The following is a 27968-nucleotide window of genomic DNA, read 5'->3' on the forward strand; positions in this document are numbered from 1 at the left end:
AGCCATTTTTTCATGTCTTTTGACACTATTAGCAGGCATGTTTAAGATGTATAGAATGTAAAGTGGGTGTTAGTTACAAAAATTCACAATATTTTGGATTTACAGTTGAATGGCATATCCAGTCAACTGTAAATGGCATTTTCTCACTTGGCAAACCTTACACCTGACTTTCTAGGGGCATCTCTGTTTAGATAAATGGAAACAAGCCCTGGGCAAGGAATTGTTTTATTAAGAGAAAAGTATGGATACAATAGTGGTCTTAAGGCTGTCAAAGCTGGCTATTGCTGGACTGCATAGAATGGGAAGTCCAAGTCTTCCATCTCTGACACATTAATTTTATTTCTCCTGGGATCTTTTAGTAGCTTCAAGATTTTTTTTTCCAAAGTAGGGTCTCACTCTAGCTCAGGCTGACCTGGAATTCATTCTGTAGCCTCAGCCTTCAACTCATGATGATCCACCTACCTCTGCCTCCTAAGTGCTGGGATTAAAGGCATGCACCACCATGCCTGATCCAGCTTCAAGACCTTTTATTCCTTCTCATCTCCTGTTCTATCTCTCTTCTTCATTTTTTTCCTCTCTAATAATTCCATTACTTCTTATCTACCCCATTTACTTTCAACTCTATCACATTTCTCCCCATTTCTTATATTTTCATTTTTCCATAAACTTCTCTACCTCCAATCTTGTTTCGTGTCCATTTTCATGTCCTTTATCCTCATTTCTACTTTATCCCACCCTCCCCATTTGACCAATTACATGAAATGTCATGGAGAAATAAAATCACAGATTCAGACCAAAGATGTTTTAGAAAATGGATTGATAAATACCAGTGGCACAGTAGAACTTCTGTGAATGGACACTTAGGCCTAAAAAAGATGATGGGGGGAAGATACATCCAAACAATGCCTGTTAAAGGCCAGAAAATGAAAAGCAAGAGGAGAGAGCATTGTAGATGGAGCCACATGCTCCTGCTTTTGGCAGCACAATGTGACTTGCATTTAGTTAATGGTCATTCCAGCTAGCTTTGGTTACTAAGAGTGAGACTATAGAGGGGAATTTTATACTAGGTAGTCTGAGAGTTTTTAAGTCTCTCTTTCTTTTTTCTTTTTGGGGGGGGGGTTCGAGGTAAGGTCTCACTCTAGTCCAGGCGGACCTGGAATTCCTTATGTAGTCTCAGAGTGTCCTAGAACTCACAGTAATACACATAACTCTGCCTCCTGAGTTCTGGGATTAAAGGCATGTGCCACCACCCCCAGCTCTAGATTAAAATTCTTATCTTTTCAAAAGATTGGGAGCAAATAAGGAGGGATAGTTGAGGGACATTCCTTTGTGTGTCATACAACATTGTGTGCATGTGAATGGAGTTTTAACATTTAAAACCAGGCATCATGCTCTTCAGAATGATTAGAGAATATGTGACCATGCAAGCTTCCCTCTATCACTTCTGTATCTTATGAGATTTTTGTGCCATAGAAAAGTATAGAGTTAGGTTTTTTTCCCACTAGGACTATGTTGCAAAGACATACCAACTCTACTTGACCTTGACATAAAAATATGACCCCTTGGGGGAAGATTTCCTGAGATACTTTGGGTACTCAAGCTATAGGGGAGACATGGAAAATAAGGATAGAACTCGTCAATGGGGCTGGTCTGGTACACCATTGTCTATAACTGGGTTGACCTTTTGTGGGGGACAATAATTATTATCTTGTATAAAAACGTGTCCATCTTAGAGAGATGGAAGGAGTTCTGCACTATGGTTCTAGTCTTTGACTCTACATGATTCTTTCCCCCTTAGTTAAAAAAGAGAAAGGGTGAAGGGACACTTAAGGCTTCCTTAAGCCAATGACCGTCTCCCTGTGAGCACTCTCCACAGGGCAGCCTGCACATCAGGGTTCCTGAGGCTGTAGATAATTGGGTTTAGCATGGGATTGATGACAGTGTTGAAAATCCCAACAGCTTTGTCCTTGTCTGAAAGTTTGGTGGAACCTAGTCGCATGTAGTTAAAGATACCAGAACCATAGAATATGGCAACAACAGTGAGGTGGGAGCTGCATGTGGAGAAGGCCTTCTTCCTGCCCTCAACAGAGCGGATCCGCATAACAGCAGCTGCCACGTGGATGTAGGAGATAACAATGAGAGCCGTGGGTGCACCTGCCATGATGAAACCCACACCGAAGAGCAGCAGTTCGTTGAGCTGTGTGCTAGAGCAGGAGAGCTGGAAGAGCTGGGGGAGGTCGCAGTAGAAGTGGTTGATCACATTGGGGCCACAGAAATTGAGTGTGGAAACAGCCACAGTATGGGTCAGTGCATTGCTGAAGGAACAAGCCCAGGACACAGCCACTAAGACTCTTTGGGTGGTCTTGCTCATGCGGACACTGTAGGTGAGGGGCTGGCAGATGGCCAGAAACCGGTCATAAGCCATGGCTGTCAACAGAAAGCAGTCTACGCCCACCAGAAGATGAAAGAAGAAGAGCTGTGTGAGGCAGGCTCCATATGCAACTGTGCGCTTGTGGGACAAGAGCCTACCCAACATTGAGGGAACAGTGACACTGATGCACCCAACATCCATCAGGGACAGGTTTCCCAGAAAGAAATACATGGGGGTGTGTAGTTTGGGCTCCACCAAGACAGATGCCAGGATGCTGAGGTTGCCTCCAACTGTGACCAGGTAAGCCAGGAGGAAAAGTATGAAGACAAGTGGCCACAGTTCTGGCATCTGCACCAAACCCAGCAGGATGAATTCAGTAATGGTTGTTCCATTGTCCCCAGATTTGGGCTGCATGAATTTCTTCAAGGAAATGAACAAGGAGGAAAAGAACCAGATCTCTTAATTAGTTTACTTATTCACAGAGAAGAAACAGACCTCTTTCAACATGCTAGACTGTTTACTTTACTCTCTCTAAACAAGGACTTTTCTACTCCTCAGACCCACTATACATGTTGACTGTTTGATCTCATTTACCTCAGTAACTTTGTTTTAATTTCAGGTAGGAGGACAGGTTACATTACCACTTTGAAGTTCCCTACCTCTCTGCCACAGATAGGTAATGCATTTGTAGAGATTATTAAGGGAAGAAAATCTCTGGGAAAAAAAAAAAAATTAAGCAAAAGAAATACTTTGCATGGGGTGGAGCAAATCTGGAACTTCCTCTTTTCATCCCTTAGTCAAAACCAAGCAGAAGAATGAATATGTAGATTATGTTTCCAATGAAAGAAATAACTATCAACAATTCCAATACATACATACATTAGATGGAAAAACTACAAGAACAGTGCAGGTCTGATATGGAGTGGAGAGGTGCAGAGAGAAAAGGCCCGGTTATAGAAGAGCTACAATATTTCAACTCTCAAAGAAAAGGAACAACCAATAAGGAACAAAACCAAAAGCTTCTGTTTTCTATGAGAGTAATGCATAAAACATAAGAACATGATCTTCTGTGATCCTGAGTGGGATTCAGGAAACAGAAAGGACTACAAGAGTCTAATACAAGGGCAAATTATACCCTCAGGCTACAGATTGACCATGATATAAATGGGGAGAGATGAGGAAATCACACAGTAGCAGTCTTTCAGGTGGATGTCCACATTGATCACACACAAGTAACAGTAAAAATAATTCACCTCGAATTTGGAATCACAAAGTAAGTTCCTTCTAGTCTGAAACATGTTTTTAGCCTTGTTGGAGACAAATACCTTGCAAATATCTAGACCATTGGCATACCTAGCAAAAATGCACTTTAGTCAAGGATTAAAAAGCAAGCTCAGGACCTGGATAGAAATATATTCCACAAACAACAACAAAAATAAATAAAAAGTAAAATTCACTCCACAGAACATTTCCATGAAATAGCTTCAAATTGTGATCAAACATTTAGCCCACATTGAAAAGGTTAAGGAAGCATTTATATGTAAATCAGAGGTTGGGTCTCTCCTGTGTTTGAGGCCACCCTGAGACTACTTTGTGAATTTCAGGTTAGCCTGGGCTAGAGGGAAATCCTACCTCAAAAACAAGCAAAAAAATTGCCTGAAATACCTCCAAAACTATTACTCACAGCCCATAGAAAATCTATGACTTTTAATATTAGTCAGTGTGGGAAAAGTAGTCATTAGTGTTTCTAAAGATACTTTGAAAATAGACTTCAGTTAGTAGAGACAAATACAAACTCTACAGTGGATTCACTGGTGAAAAAATTTATTTAACTATAGGACCAAGGCTAAAACCTCTGTGAAAATTAAAGTTATGTAATAAAATGTACATATCTTTAAATCACAAGAAGTTAAAATGGTTGTAATTAACAGAAAAGGAGAGTGGAAACAGACGCAGTATAATAACTGTGTTGTTTTCATCCTATCTTATAACTGAGGACTTGAAGATATCATTTCAGTCTGACAAATTGTACAACATAAGTAAAGTATGGAAGTGACTATGAAGAAAAATATTAAAACAGTATAATCAAAAATACCACATTGTAGAAACAGAAGCATATTAATTTCATCATTACTTATACTAAGAAATTAATATGCATTGCCTATAACAATGGAGTTTTACCCAAAAACAGGAAGCTACAGTTGTAAAGATAATCTCAACTTGATCTCTCAGATTATGAGGGAACACACACACATAAAACAAAGTCCTTCAGGCACTGACCTTATGGCAAAAGAATTTTTTTTCTAGGTAGGGTCATGTGCTAGCTCAAGCTGACCTTGAATTAGTCTCAGGCTGGCCCTGAACTTTCAGTGATCCTCCTACCTCAGCCTCCTGAGTGCTGGGATTAACAGCATGCGATAACATGCCCAGGAAAGAGAGAGAAAGACAGAGAGAACCAGGGACTCCAGCCACTGCAAATGAAGTCCAGAAATATGTGCCACTATGAGCCTGGTTTTATGTGGATACTGGGGAATCAAACTTGGGTCTTTAGGCTTTACAGGAAAGCACCTTAAATGCTGAGCCATCTCCAGCCCAAGATTTAAAAAAAGAAATAAAACCAAAAGTGTAACAGGAAAAACATAGCAGACTCAACATACTTTGAACAATAAAGTTGAATGAATTAAACTCATCCAGTGAAAAAGAACAAAAAAAGACTGAATCTAAAAGAATGCAGCACTAAGATGTTGATAACCTGCAAGGCAAAGCAAGGTTAATTAGAGGAACTGAAGATAGAGGAAAAGCAGTCAAATGCAGACAAAAATAAAGCTGATGTCATGATCTTCCTATAGGAACAATTTAAATTAGAAAGGGCCATAAATGAGAAAATGTTCACTTTTTAATTCAAAAAATGTGCAGGAATATATAAAAATAAAAATGAATAATATGCTAGAAGATGTGATAGTTAAGGTATTGTCAACTTTATCTGTTTAATAATCCACAGAAATCCCTTTCGGGTGGGTCTCAGAGGTTGCTTCCAGGAAGGATCAACCTACCATAAACTAATCCAATAAATTACCTTTTGAAAGTAATTCATTCTAGCAGTTCTGTTCCTCTAGAGAACCCTGACCAATATAGATTTTACTTTACTGTTGCAGTCCAGTTCACATTGCTGGTAGAAATCACCCAACCAAGAGCAGCTTCTGGGAAAAAGAGGGTTATTTTGGCTCAGAGGCTTAAGGGGAAACACCACGATGGCAAGGGAAAACAATGGCCTGAGCAGAGGGTAGATATCACCCCCTGGTCAATATAAGGTGGATCACAGCAGCAGGAGAGTGTGCCAAACACTAGCAAGGGGGAGCTGGCTCTAACACCCATAAGTCTGCCCCCAGCAATACACTGCCTCCTGGAGGTGTTAATTCCAAAATTTCCATAATCTGGGAACCTAGCGTTCAGAACACCTAAGTTTATGAGGGACACCTGAATCAAACTACCACATTTGTCCCCTGGACCCCATAAACTAATAACCATCAGAGATGTAAAATGCAGTGCATTCATCCAACTTTAAAAGTCCCCATAGTTTTTACCAATCCTAATGATGTTCATACAGCCCCATAGTCCAAGATCTTTTAACTGAACGATAATACGAAAAAATCCCCCCAAAACCCATAATGGCACAGAATAAACATTCACACTGCAGAAGATGGCATTGGGCATAGCAAAGAAATACTCAAGCAATACATGATTTAAACAGGGCAAAAACCAAACTCTGTAGCTTCAAGTCCAACAACTTTAGTCATCGCAAAGAATTCAACCAATACAAGATTTAAACAGGACAAACTCTAGTTTCAAGTACGACAACTTTAGTCAGTGAAATCTCTCCAAGTTTGATAATTCTAACCAGCAACAAGTCTCTGGCATTCCAATTCTGCCCCTCCAGCTAGGCTACTCACAGTCTTGGAAAGCTTCATTGGGGCCGGCAGCTTTCCTTAGCAGCCATCTCGTGTCCGGGCATCTCCACTGGGTCTCCACTGCAATCCACAGTTCATCCTCATGGCCCCATGGGGTCTCCATGCAGGCAACTAGCAAACCTGCTTCACATTGCCCATGTCCATTTCCAAAACACAAGACCATGTTGCAAACTCAATGATCCTCTCTTTCCTGCATTTCTTATACTCCACAGTACCAGGTAGGGTGCCAATTTGTTAATCGAGGGGGGAATAAAGCAGACTTTGAAGAATAGGACACTTCTTGAGCACTCAGGCCCCTCCAAAAGAGTCTACATTCTTCATATTGCCCCAGTGCAGGTCAGCTGGCCCAGTCCCAAAAGTTGTAATCTCTCAATTGCAGCTGAATGGGCAACAGTTCACCAAAGATTTTTCTTTATGTGCCATATCCCTCTACTCACACCAGCTCATTTTTTTGCAAAGCAACCCTGCACAACTTTTCAGGACCCAGGCATAACAGCAAGCTTCCCACACAAACTGCTAGCCCAGTCCAGGCACAGCTCTTTCTCACCCTCATAAGCCAAACCTCACAGTCCACAGTTCTTACTGTATTCAGGTTTTTCAACTCTAACCAGAATAGCCCATCAAGCTGTACTTACTGCACTGCAAGGTGTCTCTTAAGCCAAGATTTCAAATCCTCCCACATTCCTCTTGAAAATCAGCTCCAAAAGGCCAAAGCCACACAGTCAGGTGTATAGCAGAAATCCCACTCCTTGGTACCACTTTACTGTTGCAGTCTGGTTTGCATTGCTAGTAGAAATCACCCAACAAAGAACAGCTTCTGGGAAAAAGAGGTTTGGGATTACAGGCTTGAGGAGAAATTTATGATGGCAGGGGAAAAATGATGACATGAGTAGAGGGTGGACATCTCTCCCTGGCCAACATAATGTGGATCATAGTAACAGGAGAGTGTTCTAAACACTAGCAAGGGGGAGCTGGCTATAACACCCATAAGCCCACCCCCAACAATATACTGCTTCACAAATTTAATTCCAAAATTTCCATCAGCTGGGAACCTAGCATTCAGAACACCTAAGTTTATGGGGGGCACCTGAATCAAACTATCATGGTCGATTAAAGAAGAAAAATATCATTCTCTTTATGGATTAGAAAAGATATTTGATAGTCTTTTATCCATTACTTATTTTAGAAATTGTTTAGGAACTAAAGCATATGGAGATTACTTAACATGAATTTGGGAGTGACTTTGACATATCAATTTTTGGAAATATAAGAAATGTTTTGGGTGCTAGAGAGATTGCTCAGTGGTTGAGATGCTTGCCTGCAAAGCCTAAAGAACTGGATTTGATTTCTCAGTACCCATGAAAAGCCACATGCACAAATGTAAAGTTAACATTATTAAAAGATTTACAAAAAAGGACAGGAGAAATGGTTTAGCAGTTAAGGAGCTTGCCTGCAAAGCCTAAGGACACATGATTGGCCTTCCAGGTCATGAAGTCAGACACACAAAGTGACACAAGCATGTAAAGTCACACATGCACACAAGGTGGTGCACGGGTCTGGAGTTTGATCTTAGCAGCTGGAGTGCCTGGTGCACCATGTTTTTTTCTCTCTCTTTTATAAAAAGACCAGTCTGTTGGGCTTGCCTCAAAAAATAAATGTTTAAAAATATTTTTTTAATTTTATTTATTTATATGAGAGAGTGAGGTACAGAGAAAGAGAGAGAGAGAGGGAGAGAACGGGTACACCAGGGCTTCCTGACACTGCAAACAATCTCCAGATACATGTGCCACTTAATGTATCTGGCTTTACATGGGTACTGGTAAATCAAATCCAGGTTCTTAGGCTTTGCAAGCAAGCACTTTAACTGCTGAGCCATTTCTCTAGTGCCAAGCAATTTTTTTCTTAAATTTTTTTTTTGTTCATTTTTTATTAATTTATTTGAGAGTGATAGAGAGAGAGAAAGAGGCACAGAGAGAGATTGAGAATGGGCACACCAGGGCTTCCAGCCACTGCAAACGAACTCCAGACACATGCGCCCCCTTGTGCATCTGGCTAACGTGGGTCCTGGGGAACCGGGCCTTGAACTGGGGTCCTTAGGCTTCACAGGCAAGCGCTTAACCGCTAAGCCATCTCTCCAGCCCCCAAGCAATTTTTAAAAAATATTTTCCGGAAACTTTGAAACTGCTAGAGGAAAAAGTAGGGGAAACCCTTCAACATATTGGTCTTGGCAAAGACTTTCTGAATACAACCCCAATTGCTCAGGCAATAAAACCACAGATTAACCACTGGGACCTAATGAAATTACAAAGATTTTGCACCGCAAAGGACACAGTGAAAAAAGCAAAGAGGCAACCTACAGAATGGGAAAAAATCTTCGCCAGCTATATATCTGATAGAGGATTAATATCTAGGATATACAAAGAACTCAAAAAGTTAAATAATAAGGAATCAAACAAGCCAATCAAAAAATGGGCTAAGGAGCTAAATAGAGAGTTCTCAAAGGAAGAAATACGAATGGCATATAAGCACCTAAAAAAATGTTCTACGTCACTAGTCATCAGGGAAATGCAGATTAAAACTACATTGAGATTCCATCTCACTCCTGTCAGATTGGCCACCATCATGAAAACAAATGATCATAAATGTTGGCGGGGATGTGGCAAAAAAGGAACCCTTCTGCACTGCTGGTGGGAATGCAATCTGGTCCAGCCATTGTGGAAAACAGTGTGGAGGTTCCTAAAGCAGCTAGAGATTGATCTACCATATGACCCAGCTATAGCACTCCTAGGCATATATCCAAAGGACTCATCTCATTTCCTTAGAAGTACATGCTCAACCATGTTTATTGCTGCTCAATTTATAATAGCTGGGAAATGGAACCAGCCTAGATGTCCCTCAACAGATGAGTGGATAATGAAGATGTGGTACATTTATACAATGGAGTTCTACTCAGCGGTAAAGAAAAATGAAGTTATGAAATTTGCAGAAAAATGGATGGACCTGGAAAGTATTATACTAAGTCAGGTAACCCAGGCCCAGAAAGCCAAGCGCCACATGTTCTCTCTCATATGGGGATCCTAGCTACAGATGACTGGGCTTCTGCGTGAGAATGAAAATACTTAGTAGCAGAGGCCAGTAAGTTGAAAAGGAGACATAAAGGGTGGAGAAAGGAAGGGAGGAGGATACTTAATAGGTTGATATTGTATATATGTAATTACAATGTTTGTAATGGGGAGGTAATATGATTGAGAATGGAATTTCAAACGGGAAAGTGTGGAGGTGGGGAGGGAGGGAATTACCATGGGATATATTTTATAATCATGGAAAATGTTAATTAAAATTAAAAAAAATATATTTTATTTATTTCTTTGAGACACACACATACACACACACACACACACTGGGAAAACCAGAGCCTCCAGCCACTGCTAATGAACTCCAGATGCATGCACCACCATATGTATCTGGCTTACATGGGTACTGTGGCACTGAACCTGGGTTTAGGCTTCACAGGCTGCCTTAACCACAAAGCCATCTCTCCAGCCTAAGAAATGTTTTTATAATGACAGGGGAAAGAAGCCTGTTTATCTCTGTTGTTTAACATACTTCAGGAAATATTGGTGAAGGTAATTATATAATAAAAGAAAATCAAGCTAGAAAATTGGAACAGAAGAGATAATTAATAATTATTTGCATAATTATATGATTATTTTTCTGAAAAACCATGAATTAGATGGAAAGCTCTAAACAGAAGCAAGGACAACCTGAAAACCTAAAGCCTTTCTAAATCTGCCCCTCTAAATTTCCATAAAACAATGAATTTTAAAAGTTCACAATTTTAATACTTTACTTCTATTTTCTGTATTTAAGATGTTCTTATATTATTAAAATCTTCAACAAGGAGGGGCCAAGGGGAAGGGGTAGGTCATGGATGAGCCTAATAATGGTACCAAACTGACTGTACTTACTGAATATAAAATTATTTAATATAAAAAATTAAAAAAATTATTTTTCCCTGGGGAAAAGCCATTTTTCTAATAATTTGTGGATTATTTTTTGCCTATAAGTTTTTGTTCCATCTTGAATATATTATTTATTTCTTCATTTATTTATTGAGGCAAGCCCAACAGACTGATCTGAAAGAGAGCAATAGTGTGTGTGAGAGAGAGAGACAGAGAGAGAATGTATATTGGCATCCCAAGGCCTCCAGCCACTGTCATCAAACTCCAGGTACATGTGCCACCTTTTGTGCATGTGTGACCTTATGCATGTGTCATCTTGTGGGTCTGGCTTACGTGGGATCCGAGGAGTTGAACATTGGTCCTTAGGCTCCACAGGCAAGCACCTTAACCACTAAGACATCTCTCTCTAGTTCTTGAATTTATTTTTTAATAAATATAAATGAATCAGATGAAAAATATGTTATAGCCATTACAACAAATGTGCCTCGGTTGAAAATTAATTTACAGATACCAAAAGTCCATTATATAAAAACAGGAATGTTTAAAAAATGAGAATATAGCTGAAAAAACTATATTTATATGTAAAAGGATGAAATTAGATCTTTATCTCCTCTATTCATAAGAATAAAGTTCAAATGGATCAAAGACCTTAATATCAGACCTGAAATTCTGAAACTGTTAGATGAGAAAGGGGAAACCCTTCAATATATTGGCATAGGCTTTCTGAACTTAACCCCAGTTGCTTAGGAAATAAAATCACTAATCAAACACTGGGACTTGATTAAATTAAATATAAATATCAACAAAAAATTAACATCCATATTATACAAAAACTCATAAAACTAAATAATAAGAAATCAAACAATCCAATTAAAAATGGGCTATGGACACAAACAGAGAGTTTTCAAAGGAAGATATACAGATGGCTATAAACATTTAAGAAAATGTTCCACATCCTTAGCCATCAAGGAAATGGAAATTAAAACTACTTCAAGATTGCATCTCACTCCTGTCATAATAGCTATCATCAAGAAAACAAATGACAGTAAATGGTGGCAAGAATTTGAAAAAAGGGGAACCCTCCTACACTATTGATGGAAATGTCGTTGGGTACAACCATTATGGAAATCAGTGTGGAGGTTCCTGAGACAACTAAAAATAGATTTAGCATATGACCCAGCTATAACACCTATAGGTACATATCTTAAAGTCTCATCCCACTACCTTAGAGATACTTGTTCATCCATGTTAACTGACACTTTATGAACAACAGCTAGGAAATGGAACCAGCCTAGATGTCCCTCAATGGATGAATGGATAATGAAGATATGGTACATTTATACAATGGAGTTCTATTCAATGGCCAAGAAAATTGCAACCATGAAGTTTTCAGAGAAATGGATGAATCTGGAAACTATTACACTATGTGAATACTATGTGAGGTAACATAGACCTAGAAAGCCAAATGCCATATGTATTCTCTCATATGTGGATCCTAGCTACAAATGTTCAAACTTTCACATGAATTGGGGTAAAAATCAACAGCAGGTCAGTAAGCTAGAAAGGGGCTATAAAGGAGGGAGGAGAAGGGAGGACTTAAAGGGATGATATTGTATATATGTAAATCAATGAACAGATTACTGAGGGTAGAATGTCCTAAGTGAGGTCAGGGGAAGAGAATGAGTAAAGGAAGGGTGGGGGGGTAATCAAAATTTATGAGGTTATGATAAGCCAGATGAAAACCTTTTTTTTTGGGGGGGGGCAGTGGCACATCCAGAAGTCATAGATTGCTACTAGAAAAAATTCATTACCAGGGGTGGGATACCTTCTAGTGAGTTGTTGGCCAGTGAGAACCCAGATGCCCCCAAAACATTATAGGCTATTGCCAAAGCTCTTGATTTCCCACTAGAAATATATGGTGATGCCCTATTGCTGAAGACTCCATGTGCTTGGGCTGCAATTTGACTGAGAAAGCAAGCTGTAACTGAGCTGAAAATCTCCTCCCTATAGACCAGCTGACAGAAAGCTGGAAAAAGCTATGCTTCCTGCAGCCCTATGGGATGGGGAAGTTGTTAGTGGAGATAAACAACGGTGGACACTGCAAGCCTTATGTTTGGCCAGCCAGGTCAAATGAGACAACAGATGCAATAATGACATGACTGTTATGGGGGAAACCAACTGCTCACTAATTGGACTGAAGGCCTGCTCCATGGGAAGGAATAAAAGCCTGGTACTGAAAGCCTATGACAAGAGAGGTCATGAGCCCTAGGGGTGTAACATCTACCGGTGTCTGGCTAAAAGTATATATTATATTCACCAAACTGCCCAGTAAGCATTCCTCTTATTGTTCATACCCATATATTAATTCCATTCTCACTTTTAGTTAGAGAAGCTTCTCTTTTCAGTTGTCCATGACCTCTGTGATGATTCAAAAGGTACCACGGGGCTGAGAAGAAGTGACAGAGGAGTGTTCAACACTGAAGCTCTATCACACACTCCAATGTTTAGGGTCCATTGCACAAGAAGTGGCAGAAAGAATATAAGAACCAAAGGAAGGGTAGAGTTGCTTACAATATAATCTTCCAGACACAAACTGGCCTGGATATTCATGATCTTGCAATGCCTGGTACTACCTGTACTGAGCCCTCATAATGGGAAGAAAAGATGATGACATCACAATAAAAGAAAGACTAATTGAGAGGGGGAAGGGATATGACAGAGAGCAGATTTGTGGAGAAAATGGGGGGGGTTATTATGGTTTATTTTCTATATTTATAGAAGTTGTCAACAAAATAAGTTAAAAATGAGAATATATAGTGGGTGAAAAATTCTTACAGAAACCACAAATGTGATGTATTACCCAATGATCAAACTTCAGAAGGCATGTGAGATAGTGTCATTTAAAAACTTTGAAATATGCTATAAGTTATAAAACTAGATTTAAATTATGGAAAATGAGGTCATAGTTTTTGGATAGAGTCAATATGACTAAGAATCCATTTACTATTAAATTATCAACAGTTTTTGGCAGCTTCCAACCAAAAAGAAAAACGTCAATAGGATAATTATGACATATATATCTAGCTTATCTAGCTGGTTCTAATGTTGATATAGAAAAACAAGAATATCTAGAAAAGTTAGGGAGGATGGACTACACCTTCCACGTTTTCATTGTAAATATTCACAACAATGTAGACTTTTCATACTGGTTAAGTAATTGCATAGAAAACACTATAGTGAAAAAAGAGAAAAATCCTGGGGTAAACCTAAAACAATACAGGAATACAGTACATGATGCAAGGATGCAAGGCACAGTTTAAATGAATGGAAAATGTACTATTCAATGATTTATATTGAGGCAATACCATAGTGAACTGGAAAAACAAGTCATGCACAATCTCCATATATTTTGAAAAATAAATGTTGGTTCAGGCTCATTCTTTCTCTGTGTTCCCCATCTGGTGATGAGACAGGTGATTTTGATCTAATGCACTGCTTGCTGCAGACCAAAGCAGCAGGGCCAACTGATCATGGGATGAAACTCTCAAATTTATGAGCTATTATAAGCCCTTTCTCGTTACCTGGTTACCTTGGTTATTTTGTTATAGCAATGGAAGGCTAACACAGACCTACATAGACACTTCACAAGAAAAGGCATATAAATGTCCAATGGATCTATTTTAAATGCTCATTATTGGTAAGTGTAAGTGTAAGGAAATGCAAATTAAAATAACCTTATACCTGCTAATATGGTTATAACCAAAAGGACCAAATATTACCAAGTGTTGGTGAGGTTATGCAAAAGAGAAAACTTGCACACCATTGATGGGAATATAAACTGATAGAGCTATTCTGGAAAATAGTATGGAGATCCCTCAAACAACTAAAAAATAGAATTATCACATGATACAGCAGTCTTCTGGGTATATGTCCAAGAATGGAAATCAGTATGTCAAAAGGATAGCAATTTTTCTAGGTTCGTTGCAGCATTATTCAGAATAGCTAAGATATGGAACCAATCTAGATGCTTATTATGATGAATGGATAAAGATTAATGGATAATGAAAATGTGGTTTACACACACACACACACAATGGAATACTATTTGGCCTTAAAAAATACAGAACAAGAAATTCAGCCAAGAAACATTACAGAGGAAGTGGCAGATTAAATATGAGTGATGCTCTCACTTGTAGCCTGAGAACCTTCTCCAGGGAGATGGCAGTAGACACAGAGACACATCAAAGCAGAAAAACAGGCATCTGGGAGAGCAACAGTAACAGAGACCTATATAACATGCCCTCCAAGGCTCAGGGTCCCTTGGAGAAGAAGGGGCAGAAAGAATGTCCCACAGGGTGGGATGGTCTACACCAAGGCCCCCTGCGGAGACTGACTGGTGCATTTATGACCCCTCAGTGAATACCAATAGTTTCACTGAGGAGGGCATTCAGTGAAATTGGGATGGGGAAGAGGGAACATAAGAGAACCCAATGGAAAGGGAGCCCAATGGTAATAGGATGAATTTTCTATATGTTCATATACTAATGTTCTCAATTTAAAAAAAACAGAAATTTTGCCATTTGAAACAACATAGATGACGCTACAGGGCATCATGCTAGGTGACATGAACTAGGCACAGGGACACAAGTGCTCTAGTGATGATCTCATATGTGGAAATTTTAAATTGAACTGGGAAGTTGAGATAGTGGAGGAATGAACTTCAGCAGTGTATTACACAGAATAATGACTGTAATAGTGATTTGTATGCTTCAAAATTGCTAAAAGAGTAGATTTTAACTGTTTTCACCAAAAGAAGGAATTGTGATGAGGAATATGCTGGCTTAATTTAATTGTTCTTTGTATAAAAACATACATAAGATAATCACAGTTACATACAATTGTCAATTAAAGATAAAATAATTATCTTAGTAACAATCTTTATGCTCATAAAGATGTTGAGAAAAGTTTTGTTTATACTTTAATGAATAGAACATTCCTATGCCAAGTAAGCCTTCCTACAGAATAAGAGATTTGAGAATATTAGTACTTTTTATGAAGTTAGTGTACATTTGATACCAAAATTCTAAAATCTTAGCAAAATATAATTAATAAACAATGTTAGTTATGACTCTAAAAATAAAATGATAAAAGTTATTACTCAAAAACTTAAAAACAAGAATGCATAGAAAAATATCTTAGCATTGCTGAGTTATAGCCCTTAAAGAAATTGAAGGTGCTTTAATGTCAATGTATTTATATAATACATCAGATCAATTGCCTAAAGCATATACCTTATAAGTTAAAGAAAAAAATACAGTTGTAGTTCTAGGGATAGGACACTCTAGTATCTTCCTGGAAGAAAATAGCATTATCCTAGGAATTCCAGGAGCAGAGTGGGGTGATACTGCTGCATCTTTTTTTTTTTAAAGTAATTGTCAACATTGTTAGCAAAATTGATAGAGAAATAGAAAATTAGAGTTTCTATGTTGGACAGAAAGGGAAAAGGCCATTTTGTGGTCCGTCTAAAAGGAACTATTAACCTAATAGTAGTATGTTAACTTATTTTCTTTATTCCATCAGTATATATTGATGTGAACCAGTGAAAAATACACTGAGAATTACATTTTTCTTAAAAATTATGGTATAATGTTATGAGATTAAAGCAGTATTCAAAATTATAATCCATGATTTTATAGTAACACATCACACAGCAGGATCACAGAGCTGGGCCTAGATATAGAGCTAGAGCTAGAGATGGAAATAAAGATAGATATAGAAATAGAGGCTGCAGCAGAGACAGAGAGAGAAGAGAAAGAGTATAAGGTAGTAGCAAACTTTTAGCAGTGGTGCGAGTATAATATAGATGACAGTTATTTTCGTTCTGTCTTTTTCCAATTTCCTCTAGTTGACACAAATTTCTAAATGTTATTTTGTACCATCTTCTGGAGCACAACATACCTGTTAATCCCACATCACAATATACTAAATGAATAAGAGAAACCAGAAGGCTCTTCCTCTGCAGTAGCCACTGTCCTTGGTACCAACAATTTTCTTGGGGTTGCTGGTAAGCTGGCAGCTGAGTTATTGGATGACTTCTGGGCAGAGCACTGGGTACTGTTCTAAGACCTTTTCTGCATTGCTTAGTTGAAGTTTCCCAGTACCATCAAATCCCTTTTATATAGTAAGAAACACAGAGCACATAAGGAAGGTGCTGCAGGCAGGGTTAACTCTGGGATATGTCTCCAGACCTCCACTCTTAACTAGGACACACACCACCACTCCACACAGCCCCATGGTCTCCAGCATCAGGAGACCAACTTCTCCTAAACTCTCCTGGAATCTGTGAATAGTTCTTATGTCTCAAAGCTGTCCTCCCAGGCTGTGTTCTTCTAAACTGCTCATGCCTTGCCTTGTAGGCTGCAGTAGTTCAAATCCAAATGAGTGCCTTGGTGGGGTTAACAACTACAGCCAGCCCTATGACTTTTCCATTTTAACACAGAATCAGCTTCCAATCGCTGTGGTCATGCCATTTTCTCTGTACAGAGTGCTCTTCCACTGCTACATGGCCATCATCTTTCTGACAGCTTAAACGGTACTACCCCACAGGACCTGGCCCATTTCCAAGGCACGTTGTTCTTCAACATTTCCAGTGCAGTTGGAGTATTTCTGGTATAGTGCATGCCTCCCAGCACAGTCATGTAGCTATTCATCAAGTTATTCCAGCTCGGGTTAGGGACAAAAGCCATGTCTGATTCTACTTTACTTATCACATGTGTGGAGCTACTTATCTATGTGTGTCTCATAAGAAGATGAAAGGCTGCATTGACTGAAAAATAGGCTCACTGGTGTTAGCAAAGGGCAAGTTGGAATATGTGCTGGACTCTGAAGGACTGATGTAAATTGGAGGAGGAAGAGTTGAGGGAAAAGCGAGTTTCCTGCTCGTGGTATAGCCCTTTTGTAAGCGGAGCACACACTTGCAGCACTCCATGCACTGTCAGTTAGCTTTTATAAACTTCACAAATTAGTTTTACACCCAGAACAAATATTCCTTAAGAACAATCAGACCATGGCCAGAATGCTAGCTGCTGCCTTACCCTCTGTCAAGAAGAGACTAAGTGTATGTCAGGTCTTGCAATCCCTGGATTCTCCCTGCAGGATGCCTGTGGCACCTGCCCAGGATCATTACTGGTGAGGACTCAGTCCTTTTGCTCACTTGACATGCTGACTGGAGCAAGTCTCTTTCTGTGTTTGAGACTCTGGCTGACACAAGTGTAAAAGCAGGAACTTTGACTCACCTAGACACAGCTAACATCCTTTGCTTGTGATACAGAAGCAGAGGGAGGGCCATGAAAGAACTCACCTGGTGATGGCACAGAGGCCAGTTGTGATGTGTCTTGAGAAGGGATGTGAGGGGACAAGAAACCATACAAACTCATTCAGTTTCCATGAAAGCAACAGGGGCTGCATATATGGAAATGAGCTAAAGAGTGGCTGAGGCATCTGTGATGGGCTTTCCCATCATAGTGTCATCCTCCTGGGACCTCAAAATTAGTCCCAAGCAAGGGGAGGAGGATGTGGGCACATCCAAGGTCTGGTAAGACAAAGCCTAGTAAGTCTTGCAGTGGTGAAGCAGTGGGCCCCTCACACCTTAGCATGGCTTACAATCTCTCTTATATCTTCATCTTCACCCCCATGTTAGTCCATGGGGATAGTTACAGGAATTATTACACAAACTGGAGATATAGAGGATCTATCTGCTATCCAAAAGACACTCAGGGAACTAGAAGGGAAGCCAGGACTGAATGGAAACCCTGATAGTGAGCATATTGTCCCCTGGTGTGCTTTCATTAAACAACCAAGGATGAGAAAAACACGGCCTTGGGCCTAGGGATGAAGGATAAGCCCAAGAAAGAAGACAAGAAACAGAGATATTCTTGATGAGTCCTCAAGGACGTGATGTGTTCCCACCCCGGGCCTTGTTAGCAAGGACCAGAGGGACTGTGCTCTGGGAGCGCTGCCACAATCCTGGGAGAGGTGATGCCAGGAGAAGCAGGGCATTGGGAGGCAGCAAAGTTTCCCCCGCTGCAGGCCTGGCCCTTAGAGATTGGGAGCCTAGCTATAGAGGTGATGGAAGAGGAAATTGGAGCAGATATACAGTGCAACTCTGAGCCCCTTAAGTCCTCTTCAGACAACTTATTACTCACCTAAGTGCAGAAGTAAGCAATGCTCTGTGGGAAGCCTGTTAGGCTTTGTGGATGGAGAAAATTAAATGTAGTGATATGCATAGAGTTCATTATATGGAGTAGCCAGTGGTAATTATTTAATAATTATTGGTAACATTTATCACATAGTCTTTGTGTACATGACTTTATACCATGAGTTATAATATACATTTGGTTGATTGAATCCCAGTTAATTTTCCTGTAATTTGTAAGGTTGATTGAATTTCAAACAATCCAATTATTCTGTGAGATAAGTATCTATATTATCCATATTTTATAAGTAAATTAACTGAAGTTCAAAGTTGCCTCAGTAATTTTCCTATAGGCACATGGGGATTCTAGCAGGAAGGATTAAAATTTGTATTTGTCCCATTCATTATAAGGTGCATAACCACAACAGATATGCTATGTGACTTCCTCTTTACCTTCTTTCATAAGCTCCTTTGCCCAAACAATGTGCTTTTAGCTCTGATGTGTTTAGTGACTAGTCCTGCCAATGTATGATGGACAATGTTCCAGTGATGAGCCTAACACATATCTATCTCAGTGCTATCAAGCTGCATTCCTAGAAGTCTCATCTGTAGCACTCAATCTGACTTCCAGCTACCACTACCAGCACAACTCTCCTGCCACCCTGTTATTCCTGCCATTTACTTTCACTGCAAAGAATTGAAATTCTGACATTGTGGGGAGCTGACTGCTCCAAGTGGATCTCAGATTCTTGGCCTCAAGGGCACTCTGGCTTAAAGATGTAGTATATGATTAAAGGTTTTAATTGTTCCACAACATTTTTGTAAATATAAGTCTATAAAAGTACTACAATAAAAAGAATCAATGATAGCAGAAACTAACTTGTTAATAAAATTCACCGGGAATTTATGCTTTCCTAAATGATTGTTGAGTAAAAGTGAAAAACTATTACAGTATTATACTAATGCACTAATAATATAATAGCTACCAGTGCTTACATGGGTTTTCTGTGTAGGTATGCCTTATATTGGTCATTGGATCTTGTTACAGCTTGACTGTGGCCACAGTTGGTGGCATTACTTTGGGAGGCTGTAGAACCTTTGGGATAGGAAGTATGGGATAAGTGGTCAAGGCCTTTGAGTGTTATACCTAGTCCCTGTTTCTGACCTGAGCCCTCTGCTTCCTGATGAACCAGGATATGAACAAACCATGCCACAAGCTCTCACCCCAAACACGGAGGAGCCATGCGAGCTTCCTTGCCTCTTCAGCATAATTGAACTGTAGTCCAAAATAAACCTCTGCTCCTTTAAATTGCTTTTACCAGATATTTTATCACAGTAATGAGAAAAATAACCAATACGGATCTTCAAGCTTTGACTCCACTTTGAAGTTATGTTAGACAGGTAGTTCCACCTGAGAACTTGGAGAACACCCGCTTTGGTTTTGAAAGGGTAGTGTACAAAATGAGATGACTATAATGATTTCAAGTGGTAGACCAAGGTGCTCTTATACCTGACCTTAAGACTGAGCAGCTCCAGTCTTCCTAGAAATGTTGGTGGTCACTACGGGTGTTACATCAACCTCATTCAAGAATTAATGGAAGAACCAAAGCACATTTATTAGTGTTTTAGAGCAAATATGTGCATTTTTCTAAAGCCAAGTGTTCTTTTGAGAAACAGTTTTTGTCATGCCATTGGACATTGAGACACTAAATATGTTACCATGTGATATCAAGCATCTATGCATTTGAACTGCTTATAATGACCTGAGTGTTCTCTGACCCATCAAGCCCTAACCTTGGCACGTGTAACTAAAAACTCCCCAAACAGAAATGGTATACAAATGATGATCTTGGGCGGGTTTGAAAAGCATGGGCAAGTGGCTCCAGCAACTTATTTCTATAGTCACTCCTCTCTTTTTTTTTTTTCTCTGTTCATATTTAAAGCTCCTGTAATTAGATTACAAAAGATGAAAAGCCCTTTAAATGTGAGTTTTGCAGTTTTTCTTAATACACTCACAGTAAAAGGAAAGAAAATACAAAGTCACAGGCCTGTGAAGGAGACCCTGATGGACAATGTGGAGGGAAGCAACCCTCCTCTGTGGAAGAAGTTCAAGCATGACAACTGAGCAATTAATTATCTGGAACAATGTATAGAAAAAATGTATAATTGGTTTTGACTCATGGGGTAGTTGTTAATAGTTTAGTTGAACTTGAGAAGATTGTTTCCAAGTAAAATTTGGGAACTAGGTGTTTGAATTAAATTATCAGGATGAGCCCAGACCATAAAGGCTCTTTATTGTAGACAACATTATGTATATTTTATTTTTATATTTTTGTTCATTATTATTAACAAGATGTTTTGTATGGATGCTTCATGTGTTGGTACCCTCTTTTCCCTTGTTCATGGCCTATTCTGTTGAGGATGCTGCTCAGTAGGGTTGTAGGTATTCCTCATGGGGTTGTAGTTTATGTGTTGTGGGAGCAGTAGTCAGTTATTTTTGGGGTGAGGGAATGCCTCTGGGTATGGTGTCTTAACCTGTGACTCAAACTTTCTACAATCTTTCCACTTCCTCTTTCACAAAAATCCCCTGAGCCGTGGTGGGTGAGTTTTATGTCTACTTCAGTGACGAGCTCTTAGGAACCTCCTGATCTCTGCTTTGCTAGGTGTTGGGTATCCTCAGGGTCTGTCTTCTACACACTGGTCCTGCTTATCAGGTTCAGCATAGAAGCAACACTCTTGTTCCTCTCCCTATTCCTCTGTGGATTCAGCTGTGGCTTGGCTGAAGTGCGAGGGGTAGTTCATCTCCTCAGGTCTTGCTACCTTTCCATGCCTGCCCAGGGTATCAAAGAATTGGGGACAAAGGAGCACTTCAATAGAAAGGCAGAGCAAGGGGCTGCTTCTGTAGTAAGTTCCATGGGGTCCAAACAGCCTAAAGGCTATTTTTTTGCTTACATGAATGCTAGCCAAACTCTTTTATCTCCAAATAAGTCGCCTGGAGGGTGAGTGTATGTAATAATACTACATAAGTTCTACATATGAATTTGAAGAAGACACAATTTTATCCATACCATGATAATAAATATTTGAAAATATATCTAATCTTACGTGAACACCCAAAGGCATATATCAAAATAACAATTTTATTAGTCATTTTCAATTAGCATATTGACAAAGTTAGAAAAATTTGTTTTTAACAGCTGGATCAGTTTTAGTCACCACTAGAATAATAAAAGTGCAAATATTTTTAGGGTAACAGGAAAATGTTTATATAGGTCTAGGTTTTTATTTTATTCAAGTTAAGAACTGTGCTCATCAGAGCTGAACTTACAGAAATACTTTGCATAAGAGCAAATCTCAAACAAATGTTCTTTGTGTTGATTGTTTTATGTGTGTTTTGTTTTGATTTCTGAGGTAGGATTTTACTGTAGCCCAGGCTGACCTGGAATTCACTATGTAGTCTCAGGGTGGCCTTGAACTCATAGTGATCCTCCTACCTCTGCCTCCCGAGTGCTGGGATTAAAGGTGTGTACCACCCTTCCCAGTTTGTATTGATTTTTATTGTATTTTTATACTACTGGTAGTAAATAACATATGGGAACAATCTAAACACTATCAAAAATACTATGATTAATTAATTATAATTTAATTATAAATTAGTGTTAGGTAGCTATTAGAGAATGTAAGTTTGTAGATCTTTGTACTGATATAAAATATACTTGTGTATATATGAAAAACTCGATGTGTAAGCACTAAGACTTAGCAGTTATTACTTCTGAAGAATTGAATTATGAAGAATGGCGACAGGTAGGGTGAAAGCCTTGACTTGCTAAAAGTTTATTTAATTTCAGTTTCCATTTTGGTTTTCTCTTTCAAGATAGTGTCCCACTCTAGTCCAGGCTGAGTTGAAACTCACCCTGTCACTTCAGGCTGGCCTCAAACTCATAGGAATCCTACTTTGGCCTCCTGGGTACTGGGATGAAAAGCATGCACCACCACACCTGGCTTATTTAATTTTCATAAACATAGTTTACAATGAAAAAAAAAAAAACAAAAAATCCAGCCATGGTGGTGCATACCTTTCATCCCAGCACTCGGCAGGCAGAGGTAGGATCACAGTGAGTTTGAGGCCACCCTGAAACTACATAGTGAATTCCAGGTCAGCCTGGGCTAGAGTGAGACCCTACCTTGAACCCCCAACCCCCCAAAAAAAACCCCAAAACAAAACAAAAAACCAACAAATATTTTTAATTTAGAAGAAAACAAAATCCCAAAGGACATAAGCACTCTCCACTGTTAAATAACCTAGAACTTTTCATCATTAACAGGTTCTGGAAATAACATCTCAAATTATGCTGATATGTAGTCTGAATAACTGTCAGCTCTTGTGTGAAATAGATGGCGGGAGTGGCTTTCGTGGCATGTTTTAGTATGGGATGTACCACTTCTTAGCATAGGATGTGACTTTACATATCCCATTTTGGAGAGACTCTTTGTATTTTTGAGATCCTAGCCAAAAGTAAACAAAAGGCCCTTATTGCAGAACCTCAAGCCTTCCAGGATACAAGACATCCTAGGGCCCACCTCTATCTGGATAGTGAAGGGTCCCTAAGTCCAAATGGTAATTAGCTGAGGTCTACAGGACATGCACACCTATGACCAAGCAGAGCCTCTGTGAGGAACAGGAGTATTACTTGTGAACAAAAGCCATCTCACTCAGGATCAAGCAGAGCCAGGGGCCACTTTGCCATGGTTTCTGCCCTCTTCATCACCCTTCATGCTGTGTCTCGCTTTCCTGTGAGCACCCTCTTCAGGGCGCCCTGTACATCAGGGTTCCTAAGGCTGTAGATGAGTGGGTTCAGCATTGGGCTGATGACAGTATTCAAGACGCCAATACCTTTGTCCTTGTCTGAAGCCTCCACTGAGCCCAGCCTCATGTAGCTGAAGACACCTGTCCCATAGAAGATGCCTACCACGGTGAGGTGGGAGCCACATGTGGAGAAGGCCTTCTTCCTGCCCTCCGCTGAACGGATTCTCAACACAGCAGCTGCCACATGTGCGTAAGATGTGACAATGAGAATCACAGGTGCACCTGCCATGAGGACACCCAGTCCAAAGAGCAGCAGCTCATTGAGCTGGGTGCTGGAGCAGGAGAGCTGGAAGAGCTGGGGGAGGTCGCAGTAGAAGTGGTTGATCACATTGGGGCCACAGAAGTTGAGTGTGGAGACGGCCACAGTATGGGTCAGTGCATTGCTAAAGGCACAAGCCCAGGACACAGCCACCAAAACCCTCTGGACTGTCTGGCTCATACAGGTGCTGTAGGTGAGGGGCCGGCAAATGGCCAGAAATCTGTCATATGCCATGGCTGTCAGTAGGAAGCAGTCCACACCAGCCAACTGGTGGAAGAAGAAGAGCTGAGTGAGGCAGGCTGCATATGAAACTGTGCGCTTGTGGGACAAGAGTCGGCCCAACATTGAGGGAACAGTGACACTGATGCACCCAACATCTAGCAGGGACAGGTTCCCCAGGAAGAAGTACATGGGGGTGTGCAGTTTGGGCTCCACCGAGACAGCTGCCAGGATGCTGAGGTTGCCCCCAACTGTCAGCAGGTAGGCAAAGAAGAAGAGCACAAAGACCACTTGCTGTAGCCCTGGTGTCTCCACCAAGCCCAGTAGGATGAATTCAGTAACTGCTGTTCCATTGACCCCAAGCTGTGACTCCATGAATCCCTATAATAAGACAGTTGAGAGCAGAAGGGATAAGTCTTCACTTTAATTATTCAATGCAAGGATATTGACCACTTTCATATGCCAAGCTCCAGGGTAAAGTCCTTAGTATACTAGTGGGTCTTTTCTCTTCAGGTCAAACCTCTCATTAATTCTCTCTGTTTTGTTTTTTTTTTTTTTCAATATATTTACCTGACTCCCATGTCAGTTGCCTGATGTCACCACTACCTCAGACTTTTCTCTCTTAGCATGAAAGGTACCAATAGACAGAGAAAATGTGGTGTGGACATGCAATGGAAAAAGGAAGAAACTATCATCTGTCTACATAAAAACCTAAAGGAGCCTGAGGACATATCTGTCAGCAATGTGCTTGTCTCATAGGCATGAGGATCTGAGTTTGATTCCCAGTAACAATGTAAAATGAGAATGGTAGCACATGTCTGTAATCCCAGCACCAAGGAGGTAGAGACAGAAGCATCCTGAGGCTTGCTAGTCTAGCCAAATTGGTGAGCTTTAGGCCACTGACTCAAAGAAGGTAAATGATGTCCTGATATTTTTCTAGGGTCTCTGCCCACATGTTCACTAACAAGCAGAGACATCAGACACCTTCACACCCTAGTGTACATCTGCATGGAAGACAAAACCATGAAAAACAGGATTATTAGAAAATTAGAAAAGTTGATAGTAGATAAAAGTAACTAAAACTTTGTGTGGAAGTGCATGAAGGACCAGCCTGGTTAACACAGTGAGGACATAGATAGATAGAGAGAGAGAGGGAGAGAGAGAGAGAGAGAGAGAGAGAGAGAGAGAGAGAGAGGGAGAGAGAGAGAGAAATACAGAAGTCAATAGATTTCTTAAAAATCTATAACAAATAAACAACTATGAAATCTAAAATTCTTAGTCCACAACAAATGTTGTCATTGGATATAAAGAAGAGTAAGAAGTAAGTAAGTATATATATGAAGCATGTACTCAGGCACCTCGAAAAGCATGAGTACAAAATGTCCTTGGTTCACTAGACAGGTAGGAGCGTGAGGGATCTCAACTCCTTTTTACCACTTTCCAGTGATATATAAGGAATGAGAATACTTTTTTTTTTAAATTTTATTTATTTATTTGAGAGTGACACACACAGAGAGAAGAACAGATAGAGGGAGAGAGAGAGAATGGGTGCGCCAGGGCTTCCAGCCTCTGCAAACGAACTCCAGACGTGTGCGCCCCCTTGTGCATCTGGCTAACGTGGGACCTGGGGAACCGAGCCTCGAACTGGGGTCCTTAGGCTTCACAGGCAAGCGTTTAACCGCTAAGCCACCTCTCCAGCCCAGGAATGAGAATACTTTTATAGTCACATGTGTGTTGTATGTTAATACGGCATGAATATTATGTGTATGTTCTGGTTGCTTAAGATCACGGAGACCCTGATGGCCTGTCACAGTGGTGCCCTGACGCTCTTTCCTCTTTGTTGTGTCTTGAGCCGGTTTACAGTGCTCCTCAACAGATTCGGCAAAGGCTCAGGATGCTACGGCTGCTTGCCTTGGTGTTTATGAAATAGTAAAATGAAATTTACTCCATGATGCCTTCTTTAGGAAAAACCTACTAATAAAACAACTCATGGGATTTACCAGTTTTTGTCAAAATTCATCACAGTGGAAATCATCTGTGAAGGTCATGGCCCATTTTATTCTTTGTGTGATACGTGCTTTAACAGAAGAAAGGCATATTCAGAATGTCTGTCTTCCAGTTGTCAAACAAATTCTTTTGACTTTTTTCTGTCTTACTGATGAATATTTAAAAATATAATATTCAGGAAACACTGATTCCTGGAAATAATTAGATTTTTAGAATATAACTAATTACCACATAGATAATAATAATTCAAGCCTTTGTTCTCTGTACCTGCATTTACTATGATAGGTAAATGATGAAAATGGATTTTTTTTAATTAAGTAGAAACTTTATTTGGATATATCATGTGTTGGTGCCATCATTTTCTTCCTCCCTGCCCCCATTCCAATGCTGGCCCTGCTCAGTAAAGTTTCTGGTATTCATAATGGGGTTGTGGGTGTGAATGGATTTCTAACTTTACATCCCATGTACAATGTCAGTGAGTCACCATGCCCACCCCCATCTATGGTAATATTCATCTGGGATCAACTGGACAGGGTACTTTTAGTTTAATAAGTGTTACATATTTTGGTGGCTATCTTTACCCACACTGCTGGCTTTGTCAGCACACATTACTGTATCCATTTTGTACTATATGCAATGTTACTAAACCTCATGTACTCCTGAAGGATTGAGCTCTTCAAAAACATCTCCTTCATCATCTTGCCAATGGCAAACTAAAATGGAGAACTGTTTTGTTAGAATATTGTGGGTACAGTGAGTGCTGAATGTACTTAGGAAATGTCTGGTTTTCTATTCTGAAAAAAAAAATGTTTCCCTGGGCTGGAGAGATGGCTTAGAGGTTAAGTGCTTGCCTGTGAAGCCTAAGGACCTTGGTTCAAGGCTTGAATCCCCAGGACCCATGTTAACCAGATGCACAAGGGGGCACACGCACCTGGACTTTGTTTGCAGTGGCTAGAGGCCCTGGTGCACCCATTCTCTTTCTCTTTCTCTCTGTCTCTTTTTCTCTCTGTCTGTTGCTCTCATATAAATAAAAATAAACAACAAAAATGTTTAAAAAAATGTTTCCCTTATGGGTCTGCTTATTGTCTGCTTGCTAGCCCAAAATAATGATGAGGCAATCAGAGAGATTTGTATGAGGAGTCTAGAAATGTGTCCATTTGTCTGCTTGTCAAGATGAGTTCTTCTAATCACCACAAAGAGGCACTTTTTGTTTTGTGTGTATGTGTGTGTGTGTGTGTGTGTGTGTGTGTGTGTGTGTGTGTGTGTGATCCTATGCATGCATGCAGAGGCCAGAGAAGAACATTAGGTGTCCTTCCAGCACTCAACCATGTGTTTTTCTTGAGATAGAACTTGACTCTGGAGCTTTTTTTTTTGTTGTTTATTTTTATTTACTTGAGAGCAACAGACGGAGAGAGAAAGAGAATGGGCACGCTAGGGCTTCCAGCCACTGCAAATGAACTCCAGATGCATGTTCCCCCTTGTGCATCTGGCTAATGTGGATCCTGGGGAATTGAGCCTCGAACCAGGGTCCTTAGGCTTCACAGGCAAGCGCTTAACCGCTAAGCCATCTCTCCAGCCCCAACTCTGGAGCTTTCTTTGTTTTTTTGTTTGTTTGTTTTTCAAGAGCCCAGTTTTTCTCAGGTTTCTGCTCTATACAAGCTAAGGGAGCCCTGGTGACTCTAATTCTCTCATCTCTGCTTCCCACAGGAGTAGAGTTACCGATGTGCATGCTCATGCTCAGTTGTTTATATGGGTGCTGGGGTACTGGACTTTAGTGGTCTCAGGCCCTCTCAGGCCCTCGTGCTTGTGTCCAAGTGCTCTTACCCACTGGGCTGAGCTCTCCAGGCCCCAAAATGCACTTCCTAAAGCCAGGCTTTATACATACACAAAAGAATGGAGCTATATCTTTATTCCCCAATACAGTTCAAAAAGAACTTAAAATGGGCCAAAGACACAAATGAAAGATCTGAAACCATAAATTTTTTAAAAGAGAGAACACTTCAAAACATTGGAATAGCAAAGATGTTTTTGTTTCTATGAGACCCCAAAAGCACAGGCAACAACAGTAGAAAAAGACAAGTGTTGATATTCAAATAAGAAGCTTTAACACAGCAAGAGAAG

General features: G+C 40.1%; 2 protein-coding genes across 2 annotated transcripts; both read right to left on the bottom strand.

The window, feature by feature from the left end:
- Window positions 1–1837: 1837 nt before the first annotated feature.
- On the bottom strand, window positions 1838–2785 carry LOC101594352 (olfactory receptor 3A1). Its single transcript, XM_004672874.2, has one exon. It carries the CDS (start codon window positions 2783–2785, stop codon window positions 1838–1840), a length of 948 nt encoding a protein of 315 aa, XP_004672931.2.
- Window positions 2786–23267: 20482 nt separating this feature from the next.
- On the bottom strand, window positions 23268–24215 carry LOC101594643 (olfactory receptor 3A2-like). The gene has a single exon (XM_004672875.2). The coding sequence runs from the start codon at window positions 24213–24215 to the stop codon at window positions 23268–23270; it is 948 nt and encodes a 315-aa protein (XP_004672932.1).
- Between the last annotated feature and the right edge of the window lie 3753 nt (window positions 24216–27968).

The sequence above is a fragment of the Jaculus jaculus genome, chromosome 9 (genome assembly GCF_020740685.1).
Source record: "Jaculus jaculus isolate mJacJac1 chromosome 9, mJacJac1.mat.Y.cur, whole genome shotgun sequence".
NCBI lineage: Eukaryota > Metazoa > Chordata > Mammalia > Rodentia > Dipodidae > Jaculus > Jaculus jaculus.